The following is a 22663-nucleotide window of genomic DNA, read 5'->3' as shown; positions in this document are numbered from 1 at the left end:
TATTTTTGATACGTGTTTGATGTAGGGATCGGCTCACAAATGTTGAGTAAATGCTGGGTGTGGATTTGATTCTCTTCAGTGTGACCTGGGATTCTCTAACGGAAAGTAGAAACTTTGGGACTCGAGTACCATTTTGCAGCTTTGGGATTCATTCCCAAGACTACCTGCGTCATCCCTGGGATACCAGGTCTGGTGACTTCTCGGGGCACTCTAAGGACCTGAGCAGCTTCTCTCCTATTAATAGCAACAGTCAGGTAGTGATTCTCCCGTGGAACTGCAAAGGCTGCCTCTGGGTTCCTGGAATGTCGCTGATTCTCTAGAAAGCCGGCTGCCCCCATGTTTGCTCTGACTTTCATAACTTTTCTCCCCCTCCTTTGAATGCTTGACTTCTCCAGGGAGTTCTCTAAGGAGAACTCATTTCCAAACCAGGGTAGCAGATGGAGGAGGAGGATGGTACCTTCCCTCATGGGGCATCCTACCAAGTCATATCAGTGCAACGGAAGTGAGACTCCTCCCACCTGTGTCAGATGGAGATGCTAGAAGGGCTTCCATGTTGCCCACGTCCATTTTTGTTGGGTATATTTCCCCTGCCCAGGAGGCAGATAGCGACTGTGACTCATTGAGATTTTCTAATTTGCTAGTAGTGATGGAGTCTTAGGAGGGAGCATGTGTACACACAATCACACACACACAGACGTGTGTGTGTCAAGGGAATATAATTAGGGCACAAGCCAGGGTGGCCCTCTGGGTTTCCATGATATAATTGGTGGCTGACAGTGGTTGAGGTAATGATGCAATCCATGTAGATGGTGCAATATATCGACACTCAGACACAAACCCTGTCTGTTGTAGGGTACAACGAATGTGTGATGAAATGTGTCTGAGTGAGTGACGGGGACGGGGAGACCACTGACTGGTGTATGAGGGCGTGATGGAGAATAAGTAGTTTTTTCTCAGGCACTGAGAGGTTTTATCAAAAATAGCATTGAATGGCAATTCAGATGAACTTGCAGAAGAGAAACTGTCACAGCTCCACTTCCTCCCCATTAGAATACTTTTGCCCAGGCTTCCTAGCAGATCGAGGCTGCAGTATAAACAGTGTAAAGAGGACAAATTCTGCCTTAGATACTGTTTGACATTAGGTAAGTCTCACTTGACCTTTCAACTTAGTTTTGTCATCTGTGAATGGGGGCAAAAATGGCACCCATATTATGGAGCTGTGAGGATCAACATATGGAAGTGCTCTACAAACATTAAAGCTATATATAAGAAATTTATATATAGATATATAGATGACTTTTATATGTAGTTATCTATGAGTAAAAATGATGATAATACTAGCCGTGTGATTCTGGGCAAGTGACTTAATTTCTGCCTCAGTTTACTTATCTGAAAATGATATATATTAAACCCTACATGAGGGACATTGTAAGGATCAAATGAGATAAAATAAGTAAATATTTTTGTTAACCATATAGCATTGTATAAATGCTAGGATTATTGTTAACAACAATTAAAATTATTATTATTAATTAATGTTGTTAATTTTCATTGACTTCTGATTCCAGTTTGCTTGTACCCCCTTATTTCAGTTCTGTGGTCACTTTATGTTATTTCCTAAAGGACTTTCCAGATTTCCTTGGAAAAGGGATTCCTCATGCTTGTCAGTCTCCTTTAAGCTCTCCAGACTCCTCGTGCCTCAGTGTGCCAAAGTTGATCTAGTGCTTCCCTCACTGCTGCTCATTCAGGTTGTTTCCAGTTTTGCCACTGCTCATTCTGCTCCTGTGAAAGTCTTTGAACTGGTAGCTGATTTTTGTTTGGCTTTGAATAATACTTAGGGAACGTATTGTCAACAGTGGAATTATCGGGTCAGAGGGAGATGCTTGTTTGACCTTAATACTAGCTGACGTTCACAGCCTGGCTTTCAGATTTCCAAAGCCCTTTCCATACATTTTAGTCTCACAAATCCTTATAGGCAAGCACGGGAGATAATTTCACTTATTCCCACTTTATAGATGAAGAAACTGAAGTCTAGATATATCTAGTAACTTGATAATAATAATTACACATATTGCAAAAACAAAAAAGGGGGGACAGAGATGGACAGAGAGAGATAGCTACAGAGAGATGCAAAGAGAAAGAGAGAATGAGAATGAATGAGAATATATTTCCTGCCTCCAAGTTTGTTGCTTTTTGTTTCCTCATCTGCAGAATGGGGATAATGATAATACCTACCTAATAAGGTGGTTGGAGATCACTTTTGTGAAGTGCGCTTTGCAAAGCTTAAAGCAATCTATAACATCCGTGGTTGCTGTTACTGTTGTTAGCCCTGTGGGTTGGCAGTTTATAAAGCTGTTATATCCAATTTTTTTTCTCCTTGGCACCCACCTGCAGGTTAGGACCCTTTCTCTCTCACCCCATTTAAGGACAAGGAAGTTCGATATGGTGAAAGAAGTGTGGCTGAAGGGAGAAAACAAGTCACCCAGAATTTTTGAAGTTCTCACCCCAGGGCTTGGTGATTAAAAGCCTCCCTTGCCCTTGCCCTTGGGGAAAAGCCAAAGCAGTTTGAGAGTAGAGGGGGAAGAAAGATTGAGGCAGAGATGGGGTTTGTGCATCTGGGAGGAAGTCGGGATAACTAGATGGTGGAGAGGAGCAGAGGGATGAATCCCTGTGTCTCTGGATCACAGCAGCAGAAGGGAGGTAAATAAGACTGCAGACATGGAGGACCTGGCTTGGGAAAGGCCTTAAATGCGGAAGGGGACTTCCAAGTTGATGCTGAAGGCAGCAGACGCTGGTGAGAAGCTACCCACTTGTCAGATGCCTTAGAAAACCTTGGGTGGATAAAGAGTTCACTCCCACAGTCTCTGGCCTGGCCAATGTGTCTGATTTTGGGGGGTCAGGGAGGGGTGGGGGAACATGATGGGTGGGGGTAGCTGAGAGTCTCAATGTTGAAGGCAAACCAGATGGAAACCCAAAAAATTCTTTCTTTCAGCAAGTTTGATTTATTTCTTTTAAATAATAGCTTTTTATTTTCAAAATACATGCAAATATAATTTTCAACATTCACCCTTTTTCCCTCCCTTTATTCCTCCCACCCCTTCCCTAAATAGTGAGCAATCCAATAAATATTAAACATGTGCAATTTCTCGATATGTATTTCCACATTTATCATGCTACAAGAGAAAAATCAGATCAAAAAGGGAAAAATGAGAGAGGAAAAAAAAAAAACAAGCAAACAACAAAAAAGTGTAAACACTAGTTGTGATCCACACTCAGTCTTCACAGTCTCTCCATCACAAGTCTTGGAACTGGCCTGAATCACCTTATTGTTGAAAAGAGCCATGTCCATTATAATGGATCATCACATAATCTTGTTGTTGCTGTGTACAGTGTTCTCTTGGTTTGCTCACTTCACTTAGCATGGTTGATTTAAACTGGACCTGTGTTGATCCTCTAGAATCCTTTATTTTTTTTGGGGGGGGGCTATTAATTAGAAAATACAGTGCTGGAAATCTCTCAAAATGAGAAAATCCCCTTTTTGTCTTACTGAGGAAAACAAACACTAAATAGAATTGCTTATTGACCCAAATGGGGATCTTTCTTCCCTTACCTTTATTGGGAAGCACCTTGATATTAGCCCAGCACATCTATTTAACCTAAGATTTTATTTTTTTAAAACTAAGTCCTTGATATCCTTGTGCTTCCTAAGATGATTGTTAACATAAAAATATAAAAGGGATTATTATTATTTTTTGGTCATAGGATCCATCATGTTTAGCCTGTTGCCTACTTGGCATTGGAGCAAGTGCCTAATAAATCCTTCTTCATTGATTGGTGCACAGCCGGTCTATCTGGGTTCAGCTCTTTATTCTTTGCTTTCCACTGCCCGTGTGATGTGGGGGAAGTCCCCCAGTTTCTCTGGGTCACATTTTACCCATCTGTCATTGGAGGGGGTGGTGTTGAGTAAGTTCCTCTGCAGTGCACATGGGGAAACAATTGTCCAGCTTGATAGGCTGCCCTTTGTCCCTCTGCGGGGCTGACCCAGGCTTACTGTGCCCCTGGCTCCCAAGACCTCTCTATCTGACCACTGCTCGGCTCTTGTTTTCTATCCCATCCCCACCTGAATAAACATGAGCAGAACATCATGGGCCACCAGCCTGAGAATCTGCCAAAATTCCCCAGAGAACTGGTGATTCACCAGCAGGGGAAAGAGAGAGCAGGAGACAGACCGACCTTCTGGTCCAGATAATGCACTTCCTGCCCAGGAAGTGACTGGATCGTTTCTTTCTTTAAAGGTAGTTTCCTTTAAGTAGAGGAGCCCCCCACTCCATCCATCTCCTGGTTAGAGAACACAAAGCTTACTCTGAGGTGGTGATGGAGTTTTCAGTCAGGAAGGAAAAATCTGTTGACCAGCCAGACCTAGAAAAGCTCTTGAAAGCTGGCTTCTTTGCCACTTTTCTCACTTCTCTCAAGCGTTTTCTTTCCTTGTACAGTCTATTTCTTTCACAGTGGGCACTCTTGAGACAACCAAAATACCTCCCCCCACCCTCATTGGATCGGCATTTCTATTCACACCATCAAGTTTGGCCTTTGGGTTGTGGGTTCAGAGAGTAGCTCTTTGTACCTTGGCTAGCTCAGCTGGCCGCACTGGTGTCCTAAGAAGGCCAGAGCCGTGGACAGATGCCCAACGAGGACCGGTTACCCTCGCTGGGATCAGTCGCACACACATTGTGTTCCTAAACCCATGAGTCATCTTGGGACTTGGTGAAAGAAGATGGGTGAAATGAGGAGAAAAATCCACCCATCCTTCTTAGGAAAACAGCTCAGGGATAAGGTGGTCTAAGGTGAACAGAACTAGATTTGAAAATCTAAGCCATTTTTGACTTAAAAAGAAAAAAGATCTCTTTCCCCTTCCATCCTTCCTAAGTTTTTAGGGAAGGAGAGGAAAAAAGTACCTACTATGTGTCCAGCACCGTGGTAAGCATTTTAGCAACATCTCATTTCATCCTCACAATAACTCTTCCAGGCTTTATCCCCATCCCCTGTTATCCCTGTTTTGGAGTTTGAGGACACTGAGACCAGATTTGATGACATTAATGTTTGTGACTGGATTTGAACTTGGATTGTCCTGACTCCACGTTGCCTCATGGGGGAATAAAAAACTCAAACTCCTGTAATCAACATGCGTAGGCAAACAAAATTAATTCCATCAGAAAACAAAGTATGTCTCCATCTGTACCCTGAGTCGATATGGCATCTCCCTCAAGAGGTAGCTCGTCAGCTTCCTAGCTCAATCAGAATTCATAATCTTTATGGTGGTGTTGTTATTGTGTAAATTGTTCTTGGGACTCAGCTCACTTCAGTGTCCATCGGTTTCTAAAAGTCTTTCTAGCTTTTTTCTTTGGTCATTTCTTACAGCCCAATAATGTTGTACCATTATATTCAAACGTCACATGATTTATTCGGCAGTTCATTCCCAAATGGGTGGACACCCTCTTAATTTGAACCCTGGCTTTCTCCTCAGAGCATCTGCATTTATTGCCTACAAAGACCAGTGAAAAGTTCTTGTTTTCTAGGAGGCTAGCCCGGAGACAACAAGAACAATTTTGTTTGTTTGTGTGTGTGTGTGTGTGTAAGTAATATCCTTGAGCAGGGTAGCCAGGACTTTTGAAATATTCTGTATAAAATGGTGGCTTTGGGAGGGAGGATTGTGGAAGCTTGGGGACAGCTTTGTGGAGAAGAAGCTTGAGTTGAGCTGGAAAGGAAAGTAGTCTGCTCTGAGCTCTTGGTGTGGGTATATTTTGATTTTTGTTCAGATGATTTGGGCAGAGATGAAAAGAATGGGGAAATCTGGTTTATGTTCTTTATGATGCAGCTAGATTTGCTTTTCAGTGTTGATTGACCCATTTAAGGAAAGTGGAGGCTTATAATAAATTGTGTAGTCAGTCTTTTAATGAAAACTCTTAAAGCTTATTTAATAATGACAACAACAACAAAAATAATAAATGATAATGTTTCCACAACATCCCTGGGAACGTGGGTGTGATTATTATCCCTATTTAATAGATAGGAAACTGAGGCCATAAGTCCAGGTGACTTGCCCAGGATCAGATAGCTAGCAAGTTTAATGCTGGATTTGAACTCGGGTCTTCCTGGCTATTCACTGCACTGTCTAGCTGCCCCTACATCTATGTGAGGTGCACAGAGAAGGGGACCTTTCTGTGCTGTTTCTGATATACAAGCTGAGATGATCCCAGAGGTGAGTGGGAACCGGGAGCAGTCCTCTCTACTTTTTGGATCCCAACCTGGGGCTCCAGCCCTGTTACAATCAAGCACTACAATTTTAGGGGACTGGTTCTTTTCTCTCTGATCTACTTTGGGCCCCCGATGACTTTTATTCTGTCTTTAAAAAAAAAATAAATCCATCCCTAAGCGAATCCTTTCTCTATGGCCTTTTTCTGTGCCGCCCAGATCATGTCCACTCCTGAAGGGCCCCCTTCTTAAGCTGGCCCTGCTGGGGGGTGGGGGGTGTAGCATTTTAAACTGCTGGTTTCAAATGCCTCCATCTGTCTTACTGTCTAATTTAACATCGACTTAGAAAATGTAGCCAAGTGGGAGAGCTTCTCTTGCATGCTCTCCCTGCCTTTGAAGCCAGATTTTATTTTTGATGTCTGTAACAGGTGCTGGTTTAATAGAGTTTTGCTGTGTGAAGTTCTCCCCCTTTCTCCCCTCCCCACCATGGCTAACATTGTAAATTGATACCACGGATGAAGGAGAACCATGTGACCCCCCCCTCCAACTTTCTTCATTAACACCCCAACTGTAGAACCCACCAGGCGATAGCAATTTGGCAGTCGGGGACTGCAGAAATGTTCCTTTGACTCCTGCCAGCAAGAAATAACTTCCAAACCCTGCCTTGCACCCTGTTCCCTTGGGGCCGGCTTTCCCTTAAATATGGGATTGAGTCATCTTCTAAAGTCCCATTCCAGGGTCTCCGTGGGCCTGCGGAGGTGACCCAGAGATGTTGATGGGAACCAACACGAGCCCTTACGGCCCCTCCCGCCTCCGTGTTTTGGACCCAGCTAAGAAAGGCTGTGATTGAAGTCTGGCCGGCGGACAGCTCGCGTAGCTGTTGTTTGAGGAGCCGGCCTGAGCAGTTCCGAGGTGTGGGGAACCAGAGACCCGACCTGCGGCAAATCGGCTTTTTTCTATCTTTAGCCATAACAGCTTATGAGGGCTGGCTGCTGGAGCAGAGGGGGATTGGGGTATGATGGGACTGGTTCGAGAGAGTGGGGAGTCACCCACAGTGAGGAAATCATGGGGGGATGGAGAAGCAGGTTTGGACCTACCAGTGGTCTTGAAATAAAATAACAACAACAGATTTATATGGTCCATCTTTTTATGAACGCCCTTACAGCTTGTTAACAACAATAATTTTATTCTTCCTGTGCCAGAAGTGTAGTAGAAACAGGAGTCACAGCCAGAAAAAAGCCCAGAATCCACCTCCCAAAGAGTCAGTCAACTAGCATTTTAAAGTATCTAAGTAGGACTCTGTGTGCTTAGTCCTAGGGAGACAGATAAGGCGATTTTTGTTGGGGAGGGCAATAGAAACTGTTATCAGGAAAAGGAAGATGAGAAGTAGAGGATGGGGGGTCAAGCTCTCTGTGGATGCTCATATTCTGCGAATTGCCCAAAATTAGAACAGGCGATAAGTGACTGAGCTTGGATTCACCCCCTATTCCTCTGTAAACAGCTTTACCGCCCTGCTGGCCAACTTCTGTGTATAAGTTCATAAGAACTTAGCTTCATTTATCTCGACTTTGCTTTGATTTTGAGTCTGGATGAGTATAAAAATTCTTAAGTCAGAATGAATAGGATGAACTTTATAGGTCTAGACTCATTGAGCTTTTTAGGGTCTTCCCTAAAGACAAGAAGTCTGCATTTGGGCAAATGTGGCAAGAAGGTTGGTGCATTCTGGGAGCGACCCTTCCTTTGCTGTCTGTTAAGTGCTCCGCAAAAGGAGGTCAGAGAACAATTTGAAATCTTTGGGATTCATACAGAAGCACTGAGGTCCAATAGATAGATGGCCAGTATTGAGTCACGGAGGCCTGATTTTATGAACCGGTTGTGCAAACATTACTAAGTCTCTTAACTTCTAAGCCTCCTAGGAAGAGTCTTTTAAAAATATGAGTAACATAATGGTTATGATCTTAGGGCAATCACAGATTTAGTGCTGCAATGTTCACCCGCTGAGATTCTCAAGAAAAGGAGAGGGCTATGTTATTATCCAGCAGTTATAAACATTTATTTTACATTGATTAAATTTCTCAGACCCCTCAAAGTTGGGCTTTGTCAAATTTGTAGTCTTTAAAAAGCATGAAACTGATTCCATTCATCAGCCCATTGACCTGTCAATAGATCAAGGCTTGTGGAGTAGGAGGATCCACAGAGGTCAGCTAGTCCAATCCCCTTATTGACCAAAGAATCTTTTCCACAACACCCCTGAGAAAAAATTTAAGAATAATATACTCATTTTACTAGTAGAAGTCAGCTTTTCTTAATTGGAAAATATACATCAAAATGTTCTAAGAGTTTGCATTTTGGGGGGAAGCCAAAGGGATGGTCAGGTGCAAAGTTGAAGGGTTCCATCTAACAGGAAGGGTTAATCAGAGTCTGCGTTGTCTAAATGAAAACCCCTTTAAGGAAGGAATGAAACGGAGAATGTAATCAAGCCGGTTGGGGTTTGGAATAAATCGTATTTATATCCCATGCTGTGTATAGGAGAAGTCACTTGGCAAGGTTTTGTTTTGAAGTTCAATTCTCTGAGACGGCGCAGCTCTGGAAGTGAGCAGTTTTGACACTCTCCAGCTGGAACCAGTTGGCTTTGGTGATGAGACCTAAGAGTTATGGTTGGAATCTGCTGAGAGCTGGGTCTGATTCTGTATGTTTGGGGGGATACCAAAGGGAGGAGGAGAATATATTAGTGGCTTGCTGGTGCCACAAAAGTGGCTTGGTGAATGATAAAAAGTTTGTCTAAGATGTTCTCCTTTGGATGGAACCAACAGAATTGTCCATGTGTTGGTTTACCCTCTTCAGTGTCGGTTTGACTGTGTTGGGCCACATGGGTCAGTGGAAAGAAGGTTGAATTTGGAGGGAGAGATCCCAGTTTTTACTAGAAGGGCCAAATCACTTAACGTCACTAGGTCTTCTATTTCCCTATTTCTTTACCTATTAAATAAGGCAGTTACACTGGGTAATCTCTAAGATCCCTTACAAATCATCTTTCTTGGTGAACATCAGGTCTGTGAGAGAAAATGGTTTGTTCTTTGGTTCCTTCAGAAGACAGAGTGTTCAACAAAGTCATGAAAAGTGGATCAATAGCATATAAAATTGGGAGAGATAGGATGGCGCTAGGATCATGAATTTATATTTTATTAGTCAGTAGATGGGATTGAAGCTTTTTAAATAGGAGATAGAATGATCAGATCTGTGAATGAGGAGTAAAATTACTTGGAGATTTGGTTAAAAGGGATAACCTAGAATGAGATAGAGTGCCCAGTTAGAAAGTTATTACAGTAACATAGGTTAAAGAAAAAAGGATCAGAAAATAACAGGGAAAGAACAAGGCCGTTGACTTTGGGCCATTGAAAACATTTCATATCAGTTTTAGAAGCAAAGAGCTGCTAGATTTGGGAGAGGAGTAGAACCAAATAGTCTGGGCTAATTAGCAAATGGTGGCGAAGATGCCTGTGTGGGAAAAGGACTTGGAACTACTTGAAACATCTCACCAGAACTATGAAAGGTTCCTTGAAAATATGAATTTTTTCCCTAGTAAAAATTTGTCATCTTAAACTTTGCCGTCATCAAGGAATTAACTATTCTCTTTGGGCACTGCCTCCATTGGGTCATGGGAATGCTGTCTCTATGGATTATCGTCAACTCAAGCCAGATTCCAATGAGTTGAAGAGTGTAGATATTTGCTGGGAAAGTGAGAGAAGAGGAACAGATAATGGAAGGAGACCAGGAAAGGCGGGCCTTGCTTTGGTTTTGGTTGGGGGAGACCAGAGCATGTCTGTACTCTGAAAGAGCTGGGATAGACACAGTAAGACCAACTAAGGACCACCTCTTCCTCAGAGGATGCAGCTGGAGTAAGGGTTATGTGCTTTTGGGGATAGCATAAAATTATAGCTAGAAACAACCTTTGTCCATTTGGTCTAGGGGTCGCTAACCTTTTTTGTGTCATGGATCCTTTTGGCAGTCTTATAAAAGTATACAAATTCCCTTTATTAGGTAAAAGACAGAATTAGCATGAAATCCAACTATGATAAAATTAAGTTCAATCATTATTTAAAAGAAAATTTCATGGACTCCAATGATCTAGTCCAACTTTTACAGATGTGGAAACTGAGACCTAGTGAAATTGTCACTTTCCCAGGATAATGAAGGTGGATCCCACCCTTACCTACTGTGTTTCCCCGATAATAAGACCTATCCCGAAAATAAGCCCTCCTCATACTGTGCAAGATTCCTCTAAAATAAGCCCTCCCCGGAAAATAAGCCCTATTGAGATTGCTACTGTAGTGAAGGTGATCCCCTGCGCTACACGCTATATTACGGTACCCTCTGTATGCACCGTCCGTCCCCCTCCCTCCCCCCGCCCCGGGTGAAACGCACGCCGTGCTCCGAGCTGCATCCAATCAGAGCTGCAGCAGTGAGCGCATCATCCTGTTCTTCCCCAGTGATTTGCTTGCTGGTGCCATTGAGAGCATTAAAATAAGCCCTCTGGCGGTTTTTTTTTTCTGTCCAAAAAAATAATAAGACAGTGTCTTATTATCAGGGAAACACGATATGACGTGTGTAGACAAGAATAAGTGACTTGAATTCCCCTCTGATGGAGAATGTTGGAATGCTCCCAGTTGTTTACCATCTTGTATATGGTGTGGAAGCATTGTTTTGCTCCCATATTCTCTCTTTTACCCACCTTCCCTTATCCCCACTCCTGTGATGAGCAGGCTCAGCAGCTATAGAGAATCACCTTGATTAAGAATCTTTGGGAAATGATGTTCTTTACGGGTCCCTGAAAGGGAATGGCAGGCAGACTGCCTTCAGTTTATAGGTTAGAAACCTACAGCTGAGAGCGGTTGTGTTGTGCACATAATTAAGCAGCTCACTGGGGCCAGAACTGGGCTTCTAACCTAGACACCCCCCCCTTTAATTAATTAATAATTCACCGAGTCAACAATTACTGTGTCTACTGTGCCAGGCAGTGTGCTTAACTCAAATGCTTTAGAATATTCATACCTCACTCCACTCACACACAGAGAATTTCTTGTAAAAGAACTAGAAATAGTTTTCCAACTCAAGGGAAAAATGATTGGCCCCCATTGGGTGAGAGAGAGGACATGTTATAAAGGGGAAAGGGAGAAAAAGGGGGAAATGGGACCTTTGCCCACATGGTCCTTTCCCCCAAGATATGTGGAACAGGCTCTCTTCCTCCATGGGTTTTGAGTTCTAGGCCCTGGGAGACTTGTGAAAAAACACGAGGTGAGGAAGAGAAGACCCAGAACTTCTGGGAAAGAAGGAACTTGTTTATCCCTGTTGGATCTGATTTGTTCAAGTGTTTGTTTAAATGAAATGCCACTTTGTAAGAGGCGGCCTAGGTTCCTTGTTCTGGGCTCAAGAATGCTTTGATTGGCCGGGGACTCTGACACTATTTACTCAGAAACTCCCCATTGAGCAGCTTGGACCCCCCTGGACGCAGTCACTTTCGTTATTCCGCAGGTTCTCAAGTGTCCAGAACTGGCTTGAGAGTGAGGGGGGCCCGTGGGCCCCAGCCAGCAAAACTAGGGAGCAGGACCACTCACTGGCCTCCTGAAGCATCTGTTTTTCTTCTCCCTAGCCAGGACTTGGTGGTTATGAACCCTGCGAGTTTGCCAGAAAAAGGGATTAAAAAAGCAAGCAAATCTTTTGTGGGAAAACAAGCTCTTAGAGGGGCAAACACTTTCTGCTGTGGCCTGGAAGTTGGAATAAACCGAGTGAAAGCAAAGTGAGGCTATTTCGGGCTTTTTTCATAGGGAAAACTAGTCACATGGTTTAACGGTGATCCCAAATCCTCCTCTTGGCTTTTGTCTTAGGTGAGAAATTCAGTTTAATCACATGTGTTAAAATGTGCGAAGTTCTGGGAATAGAGAGTCATCGTTTTCATCAATCAACTGGTCCTTGTCTCTCTGAGGGTCAGAATCACAATTTAAAATTTATAAATATTGCCCCCAGAGAGCTTACAGAGACACTTGTCAAAAATGTCATCCAAGTCTTTTGACTTTGAATTATAAATTCAAATAAACATGGCAGTGTCTGGCATGTAGTAGGTGCCTTGTAAGTGTTGATTGAATTGATGAGTTAATCCATGAGTTGTGTAACAGGCAGGAAGAGTTGAATTGTCGGTTCTCTTCATAATTCCCCAGGGCTAGAGCTATAACCCGTTACCTTGTCCTGACTGGTGTCCTCTCTCCAAAATCCCTTCTACCCTAGGTCCCAGGTTTTCCCAGGATGCAACCTTAAAGATAGCTAATTGGCACAATGCTGGTTTTGGAGTCACGGGAAGTACCAAGTTCTAACTCTGCCTCAGGCATGTTGGAATATTGTGACCCTGCACAAGTCACTTATTTTTTAATTCAACTTTACTCGTTCTTGTGTTTCCCCAATGCTCTGTGTATAGTATGTGCTGAATAAATAAATGTTCATTGAAATTGATTCTTAAGTCTACTCATCCATAGCTATTTCATAGCTGCCTAGCTTACAAGAGATATTCCTTTTGGACTTGGTAAGGTAATTGAAGTTAAGTGACTTGCCTAGGGGGTCACTTGTAAATGTTAAGTATCCGAGGTTGGATTTGAACTCAGATACCTCCTGAATCCAGTGTCGGTGCTCTATTCACTGTACCATCTAGCTGCTCCCTTTTTATCCTTTAACATTTCCTGGATACTAACACAAAACCCAAACTATTTGTTATCCTTCCCTCCTCCCCTCACTACTTCGTTTTCTCATCTAAAGTTTCTTGGGTAAGGTTTTTTTAATGCTACTTTTTGTGGGTAAGTTATTTAAATTATTAGTACTCAAGAGTATTTGGGCGGGGGGATCCATTTCATCAGGTCTAAATCTCTTGCTGGCCCATTGAAATCCTCCATCATCTGACCTCACTTTGCCCTTTCTAATTTATTTCCCAGCACATCTCTCTTCTCACCACCCTCTTCTTATTTATTGTCATATATCCTTTGTGCTTGTCAGGGTATTCTTGCCTTTACGCTATGCTATAAACCCCTCAATCTTTCTTCTCTTTCCAAGACTCATTTGGAACTCCCTTGCCCCCCCCTTTCTCCAGCACTTCTGTGTCTCAGTTATTCTAACCAGCATTAGTCTCCACCTTTTCCAAACTTCTGTGTTCTATTTGCCAAATTGGACACATCTTACAGCCAGTATGTAGTAGTAGGTTTTGTTCTCTAATGGCTAGATTCTTTATTGTTTGCTCTGAAAATCTCATTGCCATAGACTTAAAAAAATTCTCCTCCATTGGTAATGTAATTCAGTCATTTAAGGTTTTTTCCCTCCCACTTGTTTGGGGTTTAGAATGATTTGCTATTTTCTTCTTCAGCTCATTTGACAGATGAGAAAACTGAGGCAAAAGGCTTAAGTAACATGCCCAGGATCACACAACTAGTAAATTTCTCAGACCAGATTTGAACTCAGGAAGGTGAGTCTTTCTGACTTCAAGCCTGGCGTGACAGAATTAGAATCAGAAATATTCTCTGATACTGCCTCTTCTGCCCCACATCTGCCTAGAAGTCCCTTGTAACTTTTTTTGGGGGGACAGACAAATTTCTTTTATGCATTCATACATCCATCCATCCGCCCATCATCTTATCTATCCTATCTGTTTAGTATTTGTCTCCAGTTTCATAAATTGCTTAAATTATCACCAAAGTGTATATTCCATTTCTGTATGATTTTCCCCTGCCCCTCAAACCTGCACTGCACTTTGGCGTTATCCTCCGTACATACTCATCCATCATGAATTTCGGTGGAAAGGGCACTGGAACTGGAACTAGATGATGTGGGTTCAATTCTTTGCTCCTCTACTTAGTATCTATGCAATCTTAGATGGTCATGTCTCATTTCTGGGCCTGGATCAGAGGCCCTATGAACTAGCTTCAAAATGTAATTGGGAAATAATTAACAGAGAAAAATATGGGAAATAATTAACAAAGAAAAATACAATAAAATCTGGATAATATTACATATGAAAATTTAAATCTCTTTTATGTGGCCCAGATTAACGTCTCCCATAGGCATTGAGGTGATACTTCTGGAGCAGGTGACCCCTCTCCTAGGAAGGTGCAGATTTTTAATTTTCTTAGTCTATGCTGAAATTCTGTTACTTTAGCATCTTTCTTATTACCTGTGGCCTCCTCTGTGCTCTGGAGGGAGAGGTGGATCTTTTGACCCTCTCCATTTTCTCAACTAAGTATGTTGTGAATTATTAGTCACAGTCTTTTCATCAAGTCTCCATCCACTTCTTGGTAATTGCACAATGAGTTAATTGAGTTGTGGGCTTCTAAGAATAGATCAAGGTTTTTATCAGGAACTATGTTTTGGGGTATAGTTGAGACAAGGACATATTGTTACCATTCATTGGTAACATCATAACTGTTAGCAAGTGAGAGAGAAGGAGGGGGAGGGAGAAGGAAAGAGAGGGGGGGAGAGAGAGAGGAAAGAGAGAGAGAGACAGAGACAGAGAGAGGATCATAAATTTAGAATTTACAAAGGCTTCCAGGTCATTCTAAACTCCCCTTTTTACAGATGAAGAAACTGAGGGCCGTAATAAACAGCTCAGCTGGTATTTGAACTTGATGCTTCCAGTCTAACTCACTTTATACTTTAGACACATTATAAAACATTCTGCATGTTAAATAACATTGTGATACTCTGTGGCCTATTTTACTGAATGTTTGGCATTCAGCCAAAACTTGGTTAAGATGATGATGAAACAAATAAGGTACCATGTAAGTAAATGACTTGTTAGAAAGTACATTTTTTCTGAAAGGCTCAAGGAAGGATCTGCCTGCAGAGCATCGATGTGGGGGAAAGATGGGTTTCATATTTACTCTGAAAAAACAAACTTTATTCGTGCTCTCGTTCTCTCTTAGGCAGCACAATAAGATCCGCAGTGTGGACGGGAGCCAGCTGAAAGCTTATGTTTCCTTGCAAATCCTGGACCTGAGTTCTAATAACATCACTGAAGTTCGCAGCACTTGTTTTCCTCATGGACTGCACATAAAGGAACTGTAAGTTTCCTCTGCCCCAATGACATTTTCTCTGCAGTTTGGGGAGCAAAAAGCTCTTCTTGGACCTTGCTACCCCTGAGCTTTTGCAGCTTTGATTTCAACTTCCCTTCCTTCAGGGCATTGCCAAGTGACTTAGGAATAATTCCTTCTACCTCATGGCAAACGGTGGCAGTTCTTTTTAGGAAAGTTGGTGGAGGAGGAAAATATTAAACAGATAAGATAGATCAGATGATGGATGGATGGATGGATGGATGGATGGATGGATAAAAGGATAAAAGAAATTTGCCTGTCCCCTCCTCAAAAAAGGAAGACTTCTTTAGGACAGTTTCAAGGGTTCTGAGTCTTTAGCGCGCCTTATTTGTTACTCGTCCATCAGGTTGGATAGATGATCATTAGATCATCCAGCATGGGTGTTCATCTGTCAGAGAGGGGGCGGTGGTGATCACTAAGCCTTCAGATGATTTGGAGAAGAGGGAATTTCAGCCAATATTCATTAAGCACAGTTCTCTGGGTGTGAGATGTGTTGGCCCAAGGGATGGAGTCATAGAATGTCCAGATTGGAAAGTGTTCCAGTGGTATCCAGTCCAGCTCACGCATGAACATGGCTGCTCTCCACAAGATAGCGTAGGACTTGTGATCACCTCACTATTCTTTAGGGAATTCATTGCACTCTGGGAAGGCGTTCCTATACATCCAATCTAAATCTTGAGCTCCAGATTCTCCCCTCTGGAAGCCCCTTTCCTAGCTTGTTTTCAACAAAAGGTTGGGGGGAGGAGTAGAGAGAAAACTTATTGGTAAAAAAGAGCTCTTTGAATTTTACTCAGTTATAAAATACTGAGTGCCCACAGCATTCTTTGCACTGGGCATACGAAAAAAAAAATAGTCCCTGTCCTCAAAAGGCTTCTATTCTATTGGGAGAGAGACAACATTTGTACATAATTTATATAAAATAAAACCAGGGTAATTTTGGGAAGTAGAAAGGCACTCGCCACTGGGGACACAAGTCTTAGAAAAAGGCCTCAGTGCTTCTATAGCGTGGACATAAATGTTCTCCACAAGATATAGCTAAGAACTTGTGGTCATTTTAGTCAACTCTATATAGCCATTTGTGGTGAAAGTGTTTGGATAGGAATCCATTACCTAGCCCTTCCAGGATCCTCAATGGCGCTTTACAAATGTCCAGGTGAGGCTTAGGGACAATAAGTAAATGTGGATGGTTTGTAACCCTGGGTCTTTGTAAGCCCGATGGGACAGATTTGGGTGGGTGGGGGTGCTGCTAATTTCATTTACAGTATAGACAATGACAGAAGGAAAAAGGGCATGGCCATACCCCTCTACCTCCATATCTCACAGAGGAGTTTGCGGGTTAAATGAGATAATATATATAAAGTACTATTACTGATGTTGTTATTGCTGTTATCACCATCTTCATCATCTTTATGATTTGTTATGGTGGAACTATTATATATTAAGAGTCCAGACTCTCCAGTGTTGGCAGCAGAGGAGGCCTTTCTATTCTGGGCCAGAGCAGCCAGTACATTTTTATCAGGCTGCCCTATTTAATCTGAGGTGTTGGGAACAAATAGTTCAGCAAAATTTGCAAGGAGTCCCCGTGTGCCATCTTTTTAACTCTGTGTCATATAGAAGAGAGTTGGTTTTTCCTCCCATGTTCACCCTACAACCTTATTCCTTTTTGTTTTTGCCCAGAAAGTTAGCATTTGTGCACAGTCAGGGATAAAGAAAGCCATTTTCCTACACTCTGTGACACTCTCTCTCTGCTTCTCTGGATCCATAGGAAAATACCTGGGAAGCACAGATGTAATCTACCACAGGAATGGGACTTTCCTTGTTACTGAAAGGGTGGTTTTTTTTTTTTTTTTTTTTTTTGGTGGGTTTGTTTGTTTTTAACTTTACAGAGTAAAGAGTCTGATTCCTTTTAAAAAGGATGCTTCTTCCTTGCATTTAAAAATAGGATTTAGGGGCAGCTAGGTGGTACAGTGGATAGAGCACCAGTCCTGAAGTCAGGAGGACTTGTCAAATCTGGCCTCAGATACGTAACCACCTGGTTGTGTGATATTGGGCAAGTCACTTAACCCCAGTTGTGCCAGCAAAAAACAAACAAACAAATATATAAATGATTCAGTTGCTACCAGTTCTACCCCCTCATTACTGCTGGAACCTATTCCTCATGTAGGATAAATCAGTCCTCCCCTTTCTTGGAGAAGTCCATTTCCCCAGATTCTGGATTCCTGATGGAACCCACTGGTTTAGAATTCACTTCCTGTTTTGGGTTTTCTCAGGAAATCCCTGAGCCGGCCTTCTACCTTAGCCCTCCTTACAAGGAAGGGATTGATATCTCCTGAGCCTCTTGAGTCTGCAGGTGATTTGGGGGGGGGGGCCATGACTTAGAGCTCAACCCAGTGATAGGGAGTTGGGGGGTTCTGGCTTCTGCAGTTATTCTGACCGTAATTTGTCTCACAAAAAGGCTGAAAACAAACCTTTTCTGATTGGATTATGTTTTGGAAGGTTCCAATGTGCTAGAACTTGTAGGGTTCTCTCTGCAGGGGACAGAAAACAGTTGAAAAGCTGTGTAAACAGACCCCAGCCAGTTCAGAAAGAGTCCATTCATGTGTGCAGATAACTAATCAAGTCCAGCTCAGGGCACCGATGCCTGTTATGTGCCAGACACTGTGAGAAGTTCTCCACGAGCCTTGTTCTCAGGGAGCTCCCAGTCCAAGGGGGGGGGGGGGAGAGGGAGGAAGATGGACGACACTGTCCAAGAAAAATCGAAGATAATCCGCAGGGAGAAGGTACTAGAATTAATTAGGAGTCGGATTAGAGGGGATGCTTTAGCAGGGATTTGAAGGAAGCCAGGAGGTGGGGGTAAGGAGGGAGGTGTTCTAGGGTTGGGAGACTGCCATTGAAAATTGGGGATGGGAATGTCAAGGAGGTCACCGCGTGGAAGAGGTGAAAGAAGATGGGAAAAGTGGTAGGAGGACACGTTGTGAAGGGCCTTGAAGGCCAGAATATTTCCTGTTTTTTTGTTCTTTGCCTTATTGCTGGGTCACTCACAATGGGACTGATCCTGCCACTCACTCTGCTGTTATGAATTATTGCAGCCACCTGGGGAGCAACCGCATCAGTACTCTGGAGCCGGGAGCATTCGACAGCCTCTCACGGTCCCTGCTAACCCTCCGCCTGAGCAAAAACAGGATCACCCAGCTTCCTGTCAAAGCGTTCAAGTTGCCCCGCCTAACCCAACTGTGAGTAGTCACCGGGCACTTGAGTGAGGGTTCGCCAGCTCTCCCAGAGACAGAATTTCTCCCCCAAGACCTGTTGCTCCCTTGCACGCCCCGCCCTCCCCGGGCACCTCTCAGACTTCATGTAAACTCTTATTAACGGGCCCGCGGTGACACCTAATAAAAACAGACGAGGAGTTTAGGCTGGGATGTGTTGGCAGCTCGAGGCCGACAAGAGAAAGCGCGGTCCCATGTGCGACGGGCGTTCTTGGGGTATTTTCTGAGACGAAAGCTAGAGCTGCGAGTCTAAGTGCTCTGTGGGCTCTGGCTGGGGGCAGATTGGTCTCCATTGTGTTTGCTTTGCGGGGTTGGGGGTGTGGAGCTGGTAGTGGGAACAGCTCTCTGTTTCTTTCATTTTAATATCTACTGGGCCACACAGTTCCCTTTTAAAGGGCCATAAAATGTAACGAGGGTAGCAGCGAGCGGCAGTGTCTGGGGAGACGTTCCAGGCCAGCAGAGGGCTGGGATGGCTGGGGTTCGATCGTCACTTAGACCCAGTTGGGCTAAACTTAGTCCTAGAAAAACATGACCTGGGTTGAAGCGTATGGAATCGTGACAGTTGCAGGAGGTTTATTTTATTTTGAAGTATTTAATCTTGGATGTGGCTGTTGAAAGAAAGAAACCTTTTTGTCAAAGCACCAGCCTTGTGTGAGACAGAATATATACTGGGTACAAGAAGCCTGTTTATATAAAAAACACTTTAAAGTTTTCAAAGTACATTTCATTTGATTTTCAGGTCTTTCCTCAGAGCTCTGGGCTGCTGTTATGCTCACACTCCACTTTAGTTTTACTTACACACACACACACACACACACACACACACACACACACACACACACACACACTTTCAATAGATTATATGAGGCTGGCGTACAGAAATCTCTATTTAAGGATGATTTGGGCTTCACAAAGATTGGTTCAATAACCTTTCCAATGCACAAAGTTAATTGAAACATTGGCTTTTAGTTTAGTTGAGGTTTTATTAGTTTTTATTAAAAAGCCACGCTGACAAAATCAAGGACTGTAAGCTTAAAAAGCTGAAAGGTCTCATAGATATCATCTGTTCCAAACTTGACACCCATCGAAAAGACCCTCGTTCCCCGAGGACACAGGCTGAAAAATTGGCCAGCCCAAGAATGGTGCACGATTCCACCCAAGGCTCTGACCAGTCTGCTACGAAGAGCTTCTCTAAACATAATTTTCTTCTTCATTTACAAGGGGAATTGTGATTGGGGCTTTGGCGTCCCTTCCCTTCATGTGGGTGGGTGGCAAGGTCAGGATGCAAGGTGGATTATTGCTTCGGGACCCATTTTCTTCAGCTTCAGTCGTGAACAAAACAAACACCAGGGTCGAGTTCATCCTGCTGAATTAGAGCATCCTTAGAGGAAAGCCTTCTGACCACAGTCGGAACCCCCTCTTCATTCATTGTCATGAATGGCGCCTCTGAAATTTAGCGGATGAAATGTGAGAGCTGAACTCATTCAGGGGCCGGGGGGAAATGGTTGATCGGGGCCTTATCAGCAGAGAGCATCTCTGCATTATTGCTTCATTCATCACTAATGGTCCCTCTTCAGTGTCATTCCCTCTGATGCCAGGTTTCCTTGGGATCCAGTGGGACTTCACTCTCCCCAAGTTTTCACCCTCTCCTTGCACACAAACCCCCACTGCTCCTCATGTGTTCTCTTGGTCTCCCCTGCCAGGGAGCTGAATCGGAACCGGATCCGTCTGATCGAGGGGCTGACGTTCCAAGGGCTCGATAACTTGGATGTGTTGAAGCTGCAGCGCAATAACATTAGCAAGCTGACGGATGGGGCTTTCTGGGGTCTGTCCAAGATGCAAGTGTTGTAAGTAGTAGAGGGCACGTGGATTCCCTTTCGCTAGGAGGTCCTTTCTCTTGACCGATGTGGGCCTTCAACTTAGGGGTCACCGTTCTCCACCCATGGGAATTTGGGTAGAAGGAGGCTTGCCCCAAACCTGGCAAACAATCTGTTTCCAAACTCTGGAGAAAACTCAGTTGGACCAATGTTTAAGATTGATAAATTTGGGGAGCTTAAGTAGCCCTGCTCCTCTCCACGGATTCCTCTACCCCTTCCCTATCTCATGCCCATATTTCTGTTGCCTATAAGATGGAATCAAGAAAAGTTACCTCCCTCCTTCTCACATCCTCTCCCTGAACTTCCTCACACCCTCCAGCCAGATGTGCTTTTAGAGTTTTAGAGTTATTCTTTGTCTCCAGGTGGGCTTGAAATGGAGAGTTTATTTTGAGAGATTTATTTATGTCATACATCTTCTTTGTTAATAATGGCTCTCTTTAGTCATTGCAGATGTCTTTCATCAGAGGAGCTTTGTCCTTTACCAGATGTTTTACCTCTGGAATTTTTTCTTGATTTATTTTTCAAAAAGTAACAAAGGAAGAAATACGCTAAATGAAAAACAAAAATTTCATCCACTTTGACTTAAACACATTAATTATGTACCTACTATGTGCTAGGCACTGCGTTAAGCACGGAGGACACAAAAAGACAATCCTTGTCCTCAGGGAGCTTGCAGTCCAATAAACAAATAAACCTAAATACTGGTGGTGCTTTTGCCTGAGCAGGAGACAAAGGGAAAGCCAGCTCCTCCCAAACCAATCTCTGGGTGAGGGTGTTCCCCAGCTCCCAGTGTAAAAGGAAGGGTTTTGCGTGGTGGGTGCTGCTCTGATTATCTCTGCTCTTGGCTGTAGGCATCTGGAGTACAACAGCCTGACAGAAGTGAACAGCGGCTCGCTCTACGGCCTTACGGCCTTGCACCAGCTTCACCTGAGCAACAACTCGATATCTCGGATTAATCGCGATGGCTGGAGCTTCTGTCAGAAGTTACATGAACTGTAAGTGCTCGGCGCTGGCTGTTGGGGAGACAGGGCTTCAAACTGTGTTAGGGAACATGGTCATCATTCAGATCATACAGGGTCTAGTGGAGGGGGTTTCCTGCTTGGGAAAGGAGGAAAGAGATCTTTCCCAGATCTTGGCAAGTTTGTCAGGATCTCAGTCCCACAGGAGTCTGATTAGGAAATTAGGCTCCTGTCTCACCTGTGCCATGATGCTCCAGAAGTTGTGGTCCTTGTGAGCTGCTTTCCCCACTCAATTTTGGGGAGGATGTGACATTGTAAAAGCCTTAGGGAACAGCTCTCTGGGCCCAAGGGTTTGCTCTGCTGCTGCTGCTTAATGGGGAGAGAATCTGGCTGTGTAATGGGGGTTGATTCAGTTCCCAAGTCCAGGGGAAGAGAATACACTGGGGAGCCTGGATTCCTGGAGTGAAAATGCTCGAGTGTAGCCTTGAAATAGAACTTGGAATACTTGCATTTCTTCCTCCACACCTGTTGCTAATTGGATAGCCTCCTCCATTTCCAATAGGGTTCTCCTGTTTTGTAGTTGGGTTTTAAAGTAGACGGCAGGGTCTTCCTTAAATTGAGAAGGAGGGTTCAAATCTTTCCATAAAAATGCATATTTACTTAACCTCTAATTTCAGAGATCAGAAGATATGTAGAATGGGAATCATATTTTTAAGTTAAATTTGATTTTTTATATACATTGCTTTATGAATCACATTAGGAGAGAAAAATCAGACCAAAAGGGAAAAACTATGGCGGGGGGACAGAAAAAAGAAGTGAACAAAGCAGGTGTTGATTTACATTCAATTTCCATAGTTCTTTTTTCTGGATGCAGATGGTATTTTTTATCCAAAAACTATCTCCCTAGCTATCTATCCAAAGTTTATTGGGATTGCCTTGGAAAAATGGGAATAATATTAATACCCATCAAATGTATCTCCCAGGATTCTGGCATCTATCAAATGAGATGACTTTTGTAAAGCGTTATATTAATGTGAGCTTTTCTTAAGGTGCCTCCTTCCCTCTTTTCTGTGGTAACACCGAAGGGAGAGACACAGATAAGACCCGACCTTGCAGGAGTTGTTTGATAGCCTAGGGTGTATGTGCACATGAAGGCCCACTAGAAATCACGAACAGCCATCACTTGTATT

At 43.4% G+C, this 22663-nt stretch overlaps 1 protein-coding gene across 1 annotated transcript in view; it reads left to right on the top strand.

Annotated features, from left to right (window-relative positions):
- Positions 1–22663, top strand: part of LRIG1 (leucine rich repeats and immunoglobulin like domains 1) — a 130473-nt gene that overhangs the window by 80818 nt on the left and 26992 nt on the right. Inside the window, exons 4-7 of the mRNA XM_051980425.1 lie at positions 15204–15341; positions 18461–18604; positions 20341–20484; positions 21366–21509. Coding sequence (XP_051836385.1) covers positions 15204–15341; positions 18461–18604; positions 20341–20484; positions 21366–21509 — 570 coding nt within the window. The remainder of the gene's footprint in view (positions 1–15203; positions 15342–18460; positions 18605–20340; positions 20485–21365; positions 21510–22663) is intronic.

This window comes from Antechinus flavipes, chromosome 1 (genome assembly GCF_016432865.1).
Source record: "Antechinus flavipes isolate AdamAnt ecotype Samford, QLD, Australia chromosome 1, AdamAnt_v2, whole genome shotgun sequence".
Taxonomy (NCBI): Eukaryota; Metazoa; Chordata; class Mammalia; order Dasyuromorphia; family Dasyuridae; genus Antechinus; species Antechinus flavipes.
This window is presented reverse-complemented; position numbering and strand designations above follow the sequence as displayed.